Consider the following 15,633-nt stretch of genomic DNA (forward strand, 5'->3'; position numbering starts at 1 on the left):
TGGGAGTATGTGATACTTTTATTAACAGTGCAACTGGGTTATATGTAACTGATAGATACCTATGATGGGTATTCATGTTTAGTATATGGTAAACAATGAACATAACATGGGACAAAGGAAAGTTGGGACTCAATGGTTGAGTGTGTGTGAAGAGTTGAGTGTAATCGAGCACTATGAGTGAGTATGGAAAAATCATTATGGAAAAAAAAACACAATGGTGTGTGTGTATTACTAAGAATGAGGTTTAATGCTATGGCAGTAATTAGAAGTTGGGGAAATATTCTAAACTTCGGGAAAATAACTAAATTAGTGAAACCCAATTACTCAGTTAAGACCTACCTTGGAGAGGGTAGGTGGTACAAGACTTCGAGGACTTGTGTTTGGTGTCGAGCATGAAGCGGCTCGTGGCTCCCCGTCCTCAGAGTTAGGGACCAGGACTACCTATGTATCCTAGGTAGTAGTTCCATGTCTTCTGCAGGAGTTAGGGATGCATCCTGTTTTGAGTTGAGCCCTTAAGAGATTCTTTCGGCTATTGGTCGCTTCCTTAGGGATTCAGTTTCCGTTAGAATGTTTGGGTTAATAAAATACCTGAAATAATATACCCCCGAACGTTCTCTTCTGAGATGGTCACCTGTGCCCATGTGTACTCACGTGATAAGATAATTAAACATCATTTAGAAGAGTTAAGTGTCACAACCAGTGGAGACACTAGAGAGATATATGTAAGTTTTATTTCAGATGAGATATATTATCAACTTGTAAATTAGTAAAATTCTTAACTTTGTGGATACGAAGTAATTAAATTGTTATCTGAAAGTGTACATGTTATTACATTGACTGTGGCATACCTCATATGCGTATTAATGTGGCATAATTGTTATTGTTATATAACTGTTCACCTGCTCATGTACATGAATTTAGATCTTTGTTACATAGTGCTTACCTGTCTTGATATACACTAAAGCTCAATCATTACACTCATACCACATACTCGATTCACGATATACTTGCACTATCATTACAAAATTCTTGCTTAGACGCGGTAGTCTAATTCCTATCCTTTTTAACATTCTCAAGTCATGAGTAGTCATCACAAGCGGTTACAGGAGAGATTTCAATATCTGTTTGATCTACTGGTCCCTTGGCCTATTTATAACTCAAAATCAAGATATAAATTCTTCTACTGTTAGAAGATCCATGAGAATTTTAAAGGCTCATAGTAGATTTGTATCATATGATTCCTTCCACTGAAGCAGAGTACCGTACCATGCCGACAATTGCGTCTGAATTAGTATGGTTGAGACAATTGTTAGAAAACTTTGGGAGTTCACATTATAGAACCATCGAGATTATGTTATGACAACAAGAGCACAATTTTACATCATAACCAATCATACATTTCATGAAATGACTAAACACATTGAAATTAATTGTCACTACGTTCGTGATGAATTTTTGAAGAAGACTATCATGTTGCCATATATACCATCTGAGTATCAATTGACGGACTTCTTCAGTAAATCACTCTCGTCACCTAGATTTCACTTCCTGCTTGGCAAACTCTCGGTTGTTACACCATGAGTTTGAAAGGGGGTGTTAAGATTATATATATATAAACCGAAATACCCATCAGGGGTATTTTGGTTATTTTACTTTGTAATAGTGGTCACCCCATTAGGGGCTGACTGTGTTTTTTATTTTTATTTTTTTGTTTTTAGCCTTTTGGCTGTACATGATAGGGACAGCTCCAACTAGCTGTTGGGAGCCAACCCAACCGCTAGTTGGGCTGCCCCCTTTTTCCTTTTCTTTTGTTATAAATAAGGGTTATCCCCTTGTATCCTAACATGTTTTCTCAAGCATTTGTAATACAAAGATCATTTATTTTTGCCTCTCTTGACCCTTGTGTGAGTGATGTGTATTGACCCATTAGTGGTCCATTGTGGTGTGGTTGTGTTCTTGTAAGCTCATAAGTAATCTCATAAGGGGTACTCGGTTGCTCTTGTTCTTGTTTCATTACAAAAGAGAGTAGGTAAATTATCTATGCCTCATGCTTTTATTGTTGGCTACTAAGCTTTTATTTTTAGTGCTATACTAGCTCAAACTCTATAACTCAATGTCCTTAGAACACTTTTAACAACTACATTGAGTCCATTGATATTACTATACCTAGTTGACTATAATTTTGCATGCCTTTGTTACAAAATTACTTCCCATAGATTTTCTGTTCTGTATCACAAAGTATGGGATGGTTTTTGGGTCTCTTCTATAATCTCAAACTGAATGATCCTAAGTTTGCTGGTGATGCGACAGCATAGGTGCCCCTAGCTATCAATGGTCAACCTCTTCCAATTGCACCATTGTCTAATGATAACAAGTATTTTGAGCAGATCATGCAGGTTAAGAGTGGTGCAATTTAAGCATGTTATAAAGGGGATTAATGTTTGTTTGTCTACGGTTAGACATAGTGTTCTAAATTTGATTTGTCAGTGTCAGCATATAGTATTTTGATGCTCTGCTTAATGTTAGCTACTTGCTTTTTTATAGCTGGTCAACTATTGGCTCATTAAGCTTTTTGATACCTAATTTAACATAAGTATGTTGGCTAGGAGAATTAGTGGTTGTTTATGTCTAAATCTAGCCTTCATTTTCAAACTGTGATTCTTAACACCAGTACATAATTATCTGTTCTTTTGCTTAACAATTTTCAGTGATCTGGTCATTAATCTTTCAGTTCTTTCGTTTGCCAGATGAAGATGAGGATGACTATGAAGAAGGCAATGGAGGGAATCGGCTCTTGGGGTTTATGTTTGGAAATGTTGATGGTTCTGGTGACCTTGATGTGGACTACCTTGATGAAGTAAATCATTTCACTATATAATTTCTTGATCTAGCTAATGGTTTGTGTGTAGTGTTCTTGTTGTAAAGCTTGATAAGGTCATTAATTATACACACCATATGAACAATATGAGGAACTGTAAATATGTTAGTCCTGTTGATCTGTAGCTTATCTTGTAGACTTTGTCTTCCATGTTTGTCATTATGCCTCAAGAGCAGATAATGTTAACTAACATGCTCAATATCTGCAACACAATCTAATTGCTGATGCTAGCATTAAAATATGTTAAAACAAGGATATTGTAAATTTTGATTGTTTTTTTTTGCCTTCAGATGGGATCCTCAAATTGTCGCCTTTTTCTAACTCATCGTGAGCGAAAATTTTGGCATTATCACTGCTTGAATTGAAACTCTTTTTATTTTTTAATTTTTTATGAAGCATCATACTTTTAACTTTTTCTATACACTGCGCCTGTGTATAATTGTTTAGTTATACACTGCCGGTCCCAAGCCCGGATAAAGGAGGAGGGTTGCGGTAGGCCAGTGACAGCCAGCATAAAAACTTAGTCAGATCCTATGAATATGAACCACTGTTTTGGTTCATATCGCCGACACCAATTGTTTTGGGACGAAGGCGTAGTAAAGGAGTAAAGGAGGAGGACCATACTTTTAACTTTTTCTAAAGTACTTTTAATATGTGAACAGATCCTAGGATTTTCTTGAGAATGACCAATATTTTCTAAAAATTCTCATAAGAAATTGTCTTGCTGGAAGCATTACCGCATATGCACTTTGTACGTATGCTTGCATATTTGTTTGTATGTACATATGTATACTACTGTATACTACACCTCTCTTTTTACCTTGGGCTCCATTTATTCTGCTCCTGCTCCTTCATATTTGCTGAAGCTATCAAGGACTCTTTCAGAACCCTATTGAGTGGTAGCCGACACCTACTAGTTTTGAAAACGATAATCATCATCTCCTTATGAAGAACCATTTTCTCCATGATCAAATTTCTGAGGAAAAAAAGGGCACAACTTGCATAAAAGGGTTTATAACATGTATAACCTAGTAAAGCTGGTGTAAAAAAAGTGGAGCAAAATTTGGACAGAGATGTGGTTCAGTATAACTAATTAAAATCTTAATAGAAATAAGCTGCTCTTCCTGAACGGAGAAAGCAGTAAAATGGAGGCTGATTGAGAATGGTAATCATTGTGTTTTGATTCTGTATGCTGAGAGAAGTTGGAGCAATGTTGTAAAAAACATATTGAAGGCATATTGTGAGGGTCTAAGATATGGATCTTATTGTACCGTGTTATGTTGTATTGTATGATACACCACAAAAAATAAAAAAGAATTCAAAAAATTTAAACACAGAAAATAAAAATAAAAAAAAAATAAAAAAAAATAAGAAAACTAAAAAATTTAAAAAATAAGAAAAACAAATTTAGGAAATAAAACCATAACATCAGGCAAACAAGATGTCGGACATGAATAATTTAATATGATGGTAACATGTAACAATTAAAAGATAATGCTCGGGCAGGATTCTCAAGGCTAAATATCACGTCTCAGAATGGTCATGGACGTGGATTATTAGTAGCAGCTGGAAGAAGGGATCGGAGATTTGAAGGGATTGGCTGCCTGCTATGGAAGTTGTCAAAGGGTTTTCGATTACCAATCTGAGGAATGGATTTCAGCTCAAGTTTTGGACCCATATTTGGTGCAACCAGTCTTCCTTGGCAGATTTATTCCTATCTCTTTATCATCTTGTGAGGCAGCCAAACACATGGTCAGTGTCTGCTGGTTCCTCGAGGAGGGGTGGTGCATGAATTTTGTGAAAAACATCAAGGGAGTAGAGCTTTGGGATTGGCAGAACCTAGTCAAGTTGCTGGGACTGTACAAACCTCAAGGTAAGAGGGATGAACATTCTTGGACTTGCAGCAACACAGAAAATTTGTGTCCTCTGAGTATCGAGCATTGTTGGAGCTAGGGATGAGATGGTTTTGCAACGAAATCTCTGTATGCCCTCCAAGTATCGATTTGGATCTAGGAATGAGATGGTTTCCCAAGTACTCTGTGTGGATGTATGGCCTCCACCTGGGGCTATGGTATTTGCTTGGCTTGTTTCTTTAAATAAGGTTAATACCGAGGTGAATCTAAAGAGGAAGGGTTTTCACCTTGCTAACTGTTGCACCATTGGAAAGTAGTCATTGGAACACCTCATGTAGTTCTGTCCATTCACTCAATCCCTATTTGCTGTTGCTTGGCCTGGGGTTAGTGTGCTTATCACATATTCCTCATGTAACCCATTAACCGAAAAGAAAAACTGTGAAGACAAGAGATGGCACATAGTGTGGAAATGATGGATATATCTGTCCTAATGGTTTGTCTTGCTAGAGAAGAACAACCAGATCTCCAACAAAAAGTTTTGTGCCCAGGCATTAACGGCCAGATTCAGTCTAGGGGGGTGCATGAAACTAGAATGACTCGTTTCAGATTTATCTTGGATGGGAAATGCTTTATTGCGTATTGTAGATTGATCACTTTGTATCTGTTTGTGCAAACTTGTCGCTCTTTATGACCTTTTATTTAATAAAATATCTTTTACTTTCCTGGGAAAATAAAGAATGACATCAACAACAAAAAACGTAAGGAACGCATAGTATAAGAAACAAGACAAATCGTGTATAGAACTCTAAATAATTAATGAATGAAATATCAAATCAAATACTAGGTTAAGCATTCAAGTGTAATTCTGATATTGTTTTTCAACCCATTAATCAAGTAACAAAGAAAAAAGATCCTTCAGTGTCTAATATTTACATTTTTACTGAAACAATCTTTTTCTTTTTCCTTGTCTTCCTCCAGCTGAGGTCTTTCATAGTTTAGTATGCATCAATAAGAAGAACAATGAGAGCAAAAATTAGTGAGTTCATTTGCTAAAAGAATAGATACAAGGCCTTATAGGGGTTGACCCCATTTCTAGAGTATATGATTTGACTTTGGACCAAAATAACCCTACTACATTGAACTTATGACATATGGACTGATTATGTACAAGAATACCCTTGAATATAAAAGAATGATGTTATGTTACATAGTAATACAAGTATATTACATTTCTCCACACTCTCCCTCAAACTTGGGAAGATACTAGAGGAATCGTCTCAAGTTTTGAGAGAAATGCCTTGAAATGGGATGGTGGAAGACTCTTAGTAAACACATGAGCTGTTTGTTACCTTGAACGAATATGCTCCAAGAAAATTATAACATCCTGATATGCTCTTCTTGTAAAGGGGCAATTTATTTCAATATGCTTTATCCTGTCATAAATCTTAGGATTCTTTGCAATGTGAAGAGCATGTTGATTGTCACAATAAAAATGGAGGCTTTTATGCAATTTTACTTCAAGTTCTTCCAATTCCCATCTAATCCACACTATCTCTACCATCACCTGCCATGGCTTTATATTTTGCCTTTGTAGTGGATAAAGCTACTCTTTGTTGTTTTTTGCTCTTCCATGCAATCAATGAGCGGAAGGAAAACACAAAAATCAATAGTAGATTGTTTGTCCCTAGTAGATCTTTCAAATTAATGTTGTAAGTCCCGTATCAAAACTTGTATGAGACGGCCCTGAGATACGGGTGTATCGTACCATATCATATGGTATCGTAAGACAGAAAAAACTCATTTTAAAAACCGCAACAAATTAAAAGATACCCACAAATAAGAAAATATCCAAAAAATCAAGAAAATTAGGAAAAATCATAGAATGGAATGAAAAAAAGAAATCAAATATAAGCATTATGAATAATTAATCATACAAATGCACTAGCAAAACATTCAAAACAAAACTGATAACACTGTTAACAACTAACAAAAGTTGCAAGCATGATTGTTTATTATTAAAGAGTTATACATTATGTAACAAAACAAAAGAGAGAACATCCTAATCTACGTTTGTAAACCATGACAAAATGATAATAAAATGATGGATCCTCTTCTTCTTAGTTGTCTTCTCCTTCCTCCTCCTTTAACTTTGATCCAACATAATTATTACTTCCATCCTTCACCTTAGCCTCCATCTCTGCCTCCAGTTGCCTTTAATCTTTATCATCATTCAGGACGCCTGACTGTTCTTCTATCCACTCATTCAATATGTCAAGGTTGTCAATGTTGATGGGGTTGTAGACATTCCTATGCTGTCTTCTCTATTTCTTTTATATTTGTTTGAAAATTTAAATATTGATTATAGTATAGGTTGTATAAATAAATTCAATAGCATACCTCTTAATGTTATCTTTGCCCCAATTTCATGTTGTAGGTGACTGATACATGATTATTCAATCTTGGGTTTGTTTTGAGTGGACACGCTCAAGAAAACTCCAATTTCTCTCACATCATTTGTGCTATATCTTTGGTTCAATAAACGTTGATAATGCAAAAGTCTCCAAATTTATTCCATGATTGATTTGAGCCAAAAAATGAAAGTCACGTATTATGAAAATAAGCCTTTGTAACACAAAAATGCATAATTAAATACAATAACAGTTAATTTCAAGAAAAAATGTATACCTATGCAATTGGACTGCGTTCCTCCTTCCAAAGACCCCTTTGTTTTGGGTATACTTATTTAACAGCCGAATCTCTGTCTGCACATCAAGATCATTGTTTAAATTCTCAGTGGAACTCAGGATGTCCTTCCTCACTGCCTGATCTTTTACGAATGTAAGGGAGAACCTGATGGTGAGGTTTAAGTAACAGGCAGCAACATGAATGTCTTGATGGAGTTGATTATTCCATCTCTTAACAATCACCTTTCCAACTTGGCATATACTATTTTTTCTTATCCTTGAAGTTCTCTTTAATATGTATTTTTTCTCTATACATAACATCGTATAAGTAGAGTATATGCCTCTAATCCCTCTCCACTCTTTTCAACACTTTCACAAGTGGCACGGTCATCCTAAAAAACATACTGCACCCCTTCCAATATTCTACAAAGAATACTATGTCTACTACGTCAATCCCGATTGGTTTATGTGCAAACATCGTGACTGTTTCGGACCGCCATGTTTTTCACCTTTTTGTTTCTGATGTATACTTCTTTGGCACTCTCGAGTGCCCCACAAGGCCTTACGACTTAAGAACCCCGTGTATTCAGACCCTTTCTTCTCCTCTTGATGTACTTTGCTTTCAAGTATCTATAAAAAAGCTTTTTGCATTATTGCTTCTTTGCTCCTTTTGTGATTCTGCATGCACGTACTCTTGCTTCTGCTCGTGTGCGTGTGTTGTGCATTACTTGTGCGCTAAAAAAGCCTGCTTTTGGTGTTTGCGATTACCTAAAGCTACGTCGCAGGAGCCTTCGCTTCTAAACCCATGATAAGTTGGTACCAGAGTCTTGTCAACATTGGGATTGACAATGACACCGAAGAAGAATGTCATGACTCCTACAGACAGTATCGTTCCTTCTGAAGAAGACTTCATGGCCAATGATCGGGTGTCAGCCATCTCATGTGATGTTGCCGAGTTAACTGGGACAGTGACCAACATGGAGAAGTTGGTTAATAGGACTTGTGTTGCTTTTAAGGATCTCAATGCAGAGATCAAGACAACGGTAGAGGGAGTGGAAAACGTTGTAGAAAGTCTTGCCACTAAACTTTGGTTACTCGATGGAGGATTTTGCCACCAGATTTGATGATCTGTTGGGTCGATTCAACATCATGGCTGCTGAATTGGATGTTGTTTGACGGAAGAATGATCAGTTGGAGCGGCAGTTGAGGACTGCCCCCGACTGGCGCTCCTGCATTGCACATGGATAGACCACATTACAGGCTACCCGAGCCCGCAAAGTATAAGGGCACGCGGGACTCAAAAGATCTTGAGAACTTTATCTACGAGATGAATCAATTTTTAGAAGCTGCGAGAATAGAGGAAGATGCAGATAGGCTGCGGACCACAATAATGTACTTTGCGGATAAAGCGACTCTTTGGTGGAGACGTCGCTTGAGTGATGTTTGACGTGGGTTGGTTGCTATCAGTGTTGTGAAAAGCGTTGAGGCGTAGCGAGGCGCTCTACCAAAAACTGAGGCGAGGCGTAAGCGTCGAGGAGAAAGGAAAGGCCTCAATTTTTTTTTTGAAAACTTTAAAAAATTTATAAAAAAAATATATAAAAATACAAATAAATAAAGAAATGCTTTATTGATGACATAACAACCAATAAGAAATAGAAAATCTCAAATAAGTACTAAAAAATATGAGACTAACATATAAAAGTAACTAAAAAACTGAATACATAACTGAAAAATATATGAAATTAACCAAAAAAAGTTAAAATATACAAAGAAACTGATTACATAACTGAAATAACTGGAAAATATATGAGATTATTCTAAAAAATATGAGATTAACATATAAAAGTAACTAAAAACTGATTACATAACTGGAAAATATATGAAATTAACCAACAAAAGTTAAAATATACTAAGAAACTGATTACATAACTGGAAAATATATGAGATTAACCTACAAAAGTTAAAATATATGAAATTATTCTAAAAAATATGAGATTAACATATAAAAGTAACTAAAAAACTGATTACATAACTGAAAAATATATGAGATTAACCCCAAAAAGTTAAAATATACTAAGAAACTGATTATATAACTGAAATAACTGGAAAATATATGAGATTAACCTACAAAAGTTAAAATATATGAGATTATTCTAAAAAATGTGAGATTAACATATAAAAGTAACTAAAAACTGATTATATAGCTGGAAAATATATGAAATTAACCAACAAAAGTTAAAATATACTAAGAAATTGATTACATATTTGAAAAAACTGAAAAATATATGAGATTAACTTACAAAAGTTAAAATATATGAGTTTATTCTAAAAAATATGAGATTAACATATAAAAGTAACTAAAAAACTGATTACATAGCTGAAAAATATATGAGATTAACCAACAAAAGTTAAAATATATTAAGAAACTAATTACATGACTGAAATAACTAAAAAATATACAAGATTAACCAACAAAAGTTAAAATCTAGTAATATATTAAGAAATTTATTACATAACTGAAATAACTGGAAAATATATCAGATTAACCTACAAAAACTTTGCTGATTATGTCTCAGAAATCTTGTTGGAAAGTAAAAAAAAAAAATGCGCCTCAGGCTTGCACCTTGAGGCACAGAGGGCCATGCCTCAAGGCGAGGCACGCCTTTTGCGCCTCAAGGCGCGTTTTGGATAACTATGGTTGCTATAGTCTCATGGGAGGACCTCTAAAAGGAATTACGAGATTACTTTTTGCCTAAAAATTAAGAGAAAATGACCCGCAAAAGGTTGTTGGCATTGAAACAGACAGTGTCAGTGCATGACTAGGTCAAGGCATTCTCTTCAATAATGCTGAAAGTCGAGAGAATGGATGATTAAGATTGATTGTTCTATTTCAGTAACAATTTGCAAGGGTGGGCAAACGCAGGATTCATTCGGCATGACCCTGCAACGCTAGCTGAGGCGCTTGTGGTTGCAGAGAAACTTGCCGAGCTTGACAGAAACAATGCGACATTTCAAGGCAGACAACAGGGAAATGACTGCAACAATCGAAGGAACGACCATGCGCAGAATGCTGGCCGTGGGAACTAGCAGAGTCATGGTCGACAGTATAACCAAAATAAAAATCAGAATCAGAATAATTTCCAGGGCGGCAACTATCGTCGTCGTGATTGTCGTATTTGCCACAATGATCATTGGGCGGATACATGTCCTAACAGAAATCACAGTCAAGGAAATGGAGATAACCGTGCGCTCTGAGCTGCGAATGCTGTTCAGGGTGAGGAAGATCATCAACCTGCAAAGGCGCCAACAGTTGGCGCAATGCAGATGATGAATACGGTGAAGGTGACAGCTGCTGCGGAACCCATCATATGCAAATAACTGATGTACTTGAAACTTCTACTCAACGGAAGACTCACCAAGGCATTGGTAGATATAGGTACCATGCATAATTTTATCTCGCGTGAAGGGGCAGATCGGTTGGGATTGTAGTGGGAAAGGAAAGAGAACCGCATAAAAGCGGTTGACTCAGAGGCCAAGGCCATTTACAGTGTTATTCGTGATGCGTCAGTGCAGATCCACAATTGGTCAGGAAGGATCACGTTATCAGTTGCGCTTATGGATGATTTCAAAGTCATCCTCAGGATGTAATTATTGAGAAGCAACAAGGCAGTATCGATGCCTCGCCTCAACGCTGTCAGTTTTGAGAGTGAGAATCAGTCCTGCATGGTTACTGCGATACCAATGAAGCCCTACGAGCTCTTGGTGTCCGCGCTCCAGTTGAAGAGAGACATGAAAAGCGGTGACGAGACTTTTCTTGTCACAATCCGTGCTACAAGCGAGGCGGAAGAAGCCACGGATGTCCTAGAGACATTAGCGCCAATATTGAAGGAGTTTAGCGATGTTATGCCCACTGAGCTGCCGAAGGAGATACCTCCGAGGCGTGAGGTAGATCACTAGATTGAGCTAGTGCCGAGTGCACGACCACCCGCAATGACTCCCTATCACATGGCAATTCTTGAGCTACAGGAATTACGCAAGCAATTGGATGACATGTTTGAAGCAAGAATCATCCAACCATCCAAAGTTCCCTTTGGAGTGCTCGTGCTGTTTCAGGCAAAGTATGATGGGTCGAAGCCCCTGTGTGTTGAATATATAGGGCATTGAACAAAATGACTGTGAAGAACAAGTATCCATTTCCTTTGATTGCGAACTTGTTTAATCGGTTTGGAAAGGCGAATGTCTTTTCTAAGTTGGACACGAGATCTGACTACTGGCAGGTTAGAGTTGCGGAAGGGGACGAGCAAAAAACTACTTGCGTAACGCGATATTGGACGTTCAAATTCCTTGTCATGCCCTTCGGCTTGCCGAACACGCTCTCTATCTTTTCGACCCTGATGAATAAAATTTTCTACCCGCACCTTGACAAGTTTGTCGTTGTGCTCTTGGATGACATAGTGGTGTAAAGTGATTCTATCGAGCAACATGTTCAACACCTTCAGATTGTGTTTCAAACTTTGAAGGACCATGAGCTGTATGTCAAGCGGGAAAAGTGCCTATTTGGTCAGAAGGAAGTCCACTTTCTTGGCCTTATTATGGAAGGAGACACTTTGAAAATGGACTACAAGAAGATTGAGGCTATTCAATCATGGGAGTCACCTTCTAAGGTTCCTGAATTACGCTCTTTCTTGGAGCTTGCAAATTATTATTGACACTTCATTAAGGGATATTCGCATATTGCTACTGCGCTCACAGATCTGCTGAAGAAAGACAGACCATGGCTATGGTCTGATGCATGCCAGAAGGCTTTTGATGGGTTGAAGTGCGCCCTGATAGAGGAACCAATGCTAAAGTTGCCCGAATGTCGGCAACCGTTTGAGGTGCAGACCGATGCATCTGACTTTGCTATCAGAGGGGTATTGTTCCAAGGATATCTCATTGCACTTGAAAGCATAAAGTTGAACGACGCTGAGCGTCGATACACTGTTCACGAGCGCACGATGTTGACAGTCGTGCTCTGTCTCCGCACATGGAGACACTATCTTTTGGGGTCGCAATTTGTTGTGCGTACTGCCAACATTGCGACAAGTTACTTTCAGACTCAGAAGAAGCTGAGTCCAAGGCATGCACGCTGGCAGAATTTGATATGGTCCTCGAGTACAAGCCAGGTAGGACCAATGTTTTTGCCGATGCCTTGAGTCGGAAGGCGGAACTTGCAGCTTTGCTCGCCTGCGCTGACAGTGTGAGCCAACCGTCGAGCGATTTTATTGAGCATGTTCGAGAAGCTTTAAAGAGTAACCCGATGACTCAACAACTGATCTCATTGCTGAAGGAAGGAAACACGCAGAGATTTTGGCTGGAAGACGATTTGCTCTGCTCAATGGGTAACTACCTATATATTCCGCGACAAGATACTCTACGGAGGCGCTTGATGCACGAGTGCCATGATACTGCCTGGGCAGGTCACCTAGGACAACAAAAAACATTGGCATTGTTAGAACACGCATTCTACTGGCCACAGATGCGCGATGATGCGAATGCTTATGTGAGGACTTGCTTGATTTGCCAACAAGACAAGCCCATCAATCAAAGACCTGGTGGACTATTGGAGCCTCTACATGTGCCAAGCCATCCGTGGGAGTGCATAACGATGGATTTCATTGTGAGCTTGCAAAAAACACAAGGCTGCAGTTCCATCTATGTGGTTGTGGACATGTTTTCGAAGTATGCTATCTTCGTGCCTGCCCCTGCCACCTGCACAACTGCCGATACTGCGATGTTGTTCGTGCAGAATGTAGTCAAGCATTAGGGAATCCCAGCGAGCATTGTCAGCGATTGTGATGCCCGCTTCACTAGCAAGTTTTGGCGAAAAGTGTTTCACTTGATGGAGACAAACTTGCATTTCAGCACAAGTTTCTACCCCCAAACCGACAGACAGACAAAGAGGATCAATGACATGTTAGAGGAATATCTGCGACACTTTGTCAGTGCCAATCAAAGGGATTGAGTTGATTTACTTGATGCAGCTCAATTCTGCTACAACCTCCAAAAGAGCGAGTTATCCGGCCACAGTCCATTCGAAGTTGCAAGCGGACAACAGCCACAGACTCTGCACTCCCTTGCTGCACGAGGATGTGGCAAATCGCCTTATACATACCAGTTCATTAAGAATTGGCAAGATCAGACATTGTTAGCAAAGACATATTTGAATAAGGCGACCAAGCGTATGAAGAAATGGGCAGATGAGAAGCGTCGACCAACAAAATTTTGTGTTGGAGACAAGGTGTTGGCGAAGCTCTTACCCGATCACATAGATGTCTTTTGGGGCCACCAACGAGGCCTTATTCGCAAGTATGATGGTCCATTTACCATTATCAAGCGGGTGAGAAACTTGGCGTATCGGCTGGACTTGCCGACAAACTTTCAAGTGCACCCAATATTTCACATTTGCAACCTGAAGCCGTTCCACGAAGATGAAGGAGATCCTCAACAGAGCATGTCTCAACGTGCTTCCATTCCGCAGCATACACCCTCAACGGTCAACACCTCTGGCAGAGAACTAGAAGTTATCCTCAACCATTCCAACAACTACCTTGGGAAGTCAAAAAGTACCTAGTGCAGTGGAGGGGATTGCGAGAATGTGAAGCCACCTGGAAAAAGTCCTGTGAAATTTTTAGCATCGACAACTTATAAAAGACTATCATGAAGAATTGGCGTCCAGGACAGCGCCAACTTAGGTGGGGGAGCGTGTTCCAGACTACCATGTTTTTCACCTTTTTGTTTCTGATGTATATATACCTCTTTGACACTCTCGTGTGCCCCACGAGGCCTTACGGCTTAAGAACCCCGTGTATTCGGACCCTCTCTTCTCCTCTTGATGTACTTTGCTTTCAAGTATCTATAAAGAAGCTTTTTGCATCCTTGTCTCTTTGCTCTCTTTGTGTTTGTACATGCGCGTACTCTTAGTTCCGCTTGTGCGCGTGTTGTGCGCTAACAAGGCCTGCTTTCGGTGTTTGCGATTACCCGAAGCTATGTCGCGACGGCCTTTGCTTCTAAGCCCATGACAGTGGCATTCTACTCATCTAAAGAAAACATCTGCTTTAATTCATTTTGATGAATGCCAAGGCTTTTTATCATCAAAACATTCATAACAAAACCTTATCAATGCAAGGCGTATAAACTCGACCCCTTGGGTAAACCTCATCATCAAGTTTAGCATCCCCAAATGTTTATAAATGAATTTTGTTATTTTCTTGTACACCTCAATGATCTAAAAAATGCCATTAATCTGAGCAGTGTCTTCAGTATGAGATCAATGCAATGCAATGCGCTGCAACAATCTTTCATCAGCTTAAAATTTGTTGCATTATCGAATTGGATCACATTATGAGGTTTAACATTCTCAACCACCTCCTTAAAGATAACAACCAATACATCTCTTGTTTTTATCTTGTTTGACATATCAACAGATTTCAAAAGCATTACATCATTTTAAGATAAAAAACCAAAAAGTTTACAAGATTTTTCTTTGTCCTTTATGTCCATTCATCTGCCATAATGGTGCAACCAGTAGTCTTCCATGACTCCCTAAACTCACTACACTGTTGTACTTTTGCAAGAATTTGCTTAAGAATCTTTTCCCACGGTGCATGATGAGAGTGCATCTTATAATAAATCCCTGTACTTGCTATGATATCAACCACAACCTGAAAGTGATATGAGTTTATAGCATTAAGGGGTATTTAAGTTTCATAAAAAAAGTCTCTTTTTTAGGTTTCACTGCTCTATAATTTGCTTGGAGGCCATGACAAAACGTGTATCTGGTTGGGCTCTTGAGGTCGTTCCAGGCAGGAAATAGGTTCTAATTTTGCGTCTTGGGCTCGTAAAGCCCCTCCCTCCTCTCCTTCTATTGGTACTGCAGGGGTGGTGTACGCCTAGTGCACTGTTGCTTGTCACCATTATCATGCCCTTGCCCTTTTGTTGCCATAGCATCTCTAATTCCTCTTTAGTAGGGCCACTGACACTGTTGGTTGCCTCCACAAATTCTTGACGAGACACACCTGGATCTTTTCATGGCTGGCACATATCCCAACCTCCAATTACTGTCGATTCCTTTTGATTTCTCACTCTTTGTTTCTCCTGCAATAACTTGTTTAGCTGCCATTTTACAATGTTTGGTAGTTGGTTGGAAGCATAGTTGGCAAACTCTTGACTCGGGCTC

General features: G+C 38.6%; 1 protein-coding gene across 1 annotated transcript in view; it reads left to right on the forward strand.

Annotated features, from left to right (window-relative positions):
- HAF01 (HAC13 protein (HAC13)) overlaps nt 1-15,633 on the forward strand; it is a 166,497-nt gene that overhangs the window by 10,872 nt on the left and 139,992 nt on the right. The window contains exon 3 of the mRNA XM_090019611.1: nt 2,748-2,857. Coding sequence (XP_089875737.1) covers nt 2,748-2,857 — 110 coding nt within the window. The remainder of the gene's footprint in view (nt 1-2,747; nt 2,858-15,633) is intronic.

The sequence above is a fragment of the Nuphar pumila genome, chromosome 10 (assembly GCF_984573655.1).
Source record: "Nuphar pumila chromosome 10, dmNupPumi1.hap1.1, whole genome shotgun sequence".
Classification (NCBI taxonomy): Eukaryota; Viridiplantae; Streptophyta; class Magnoliopsida; order Nymphaeales; family Nymphaeaceae; genus Nuphar; species Nuphar pumila.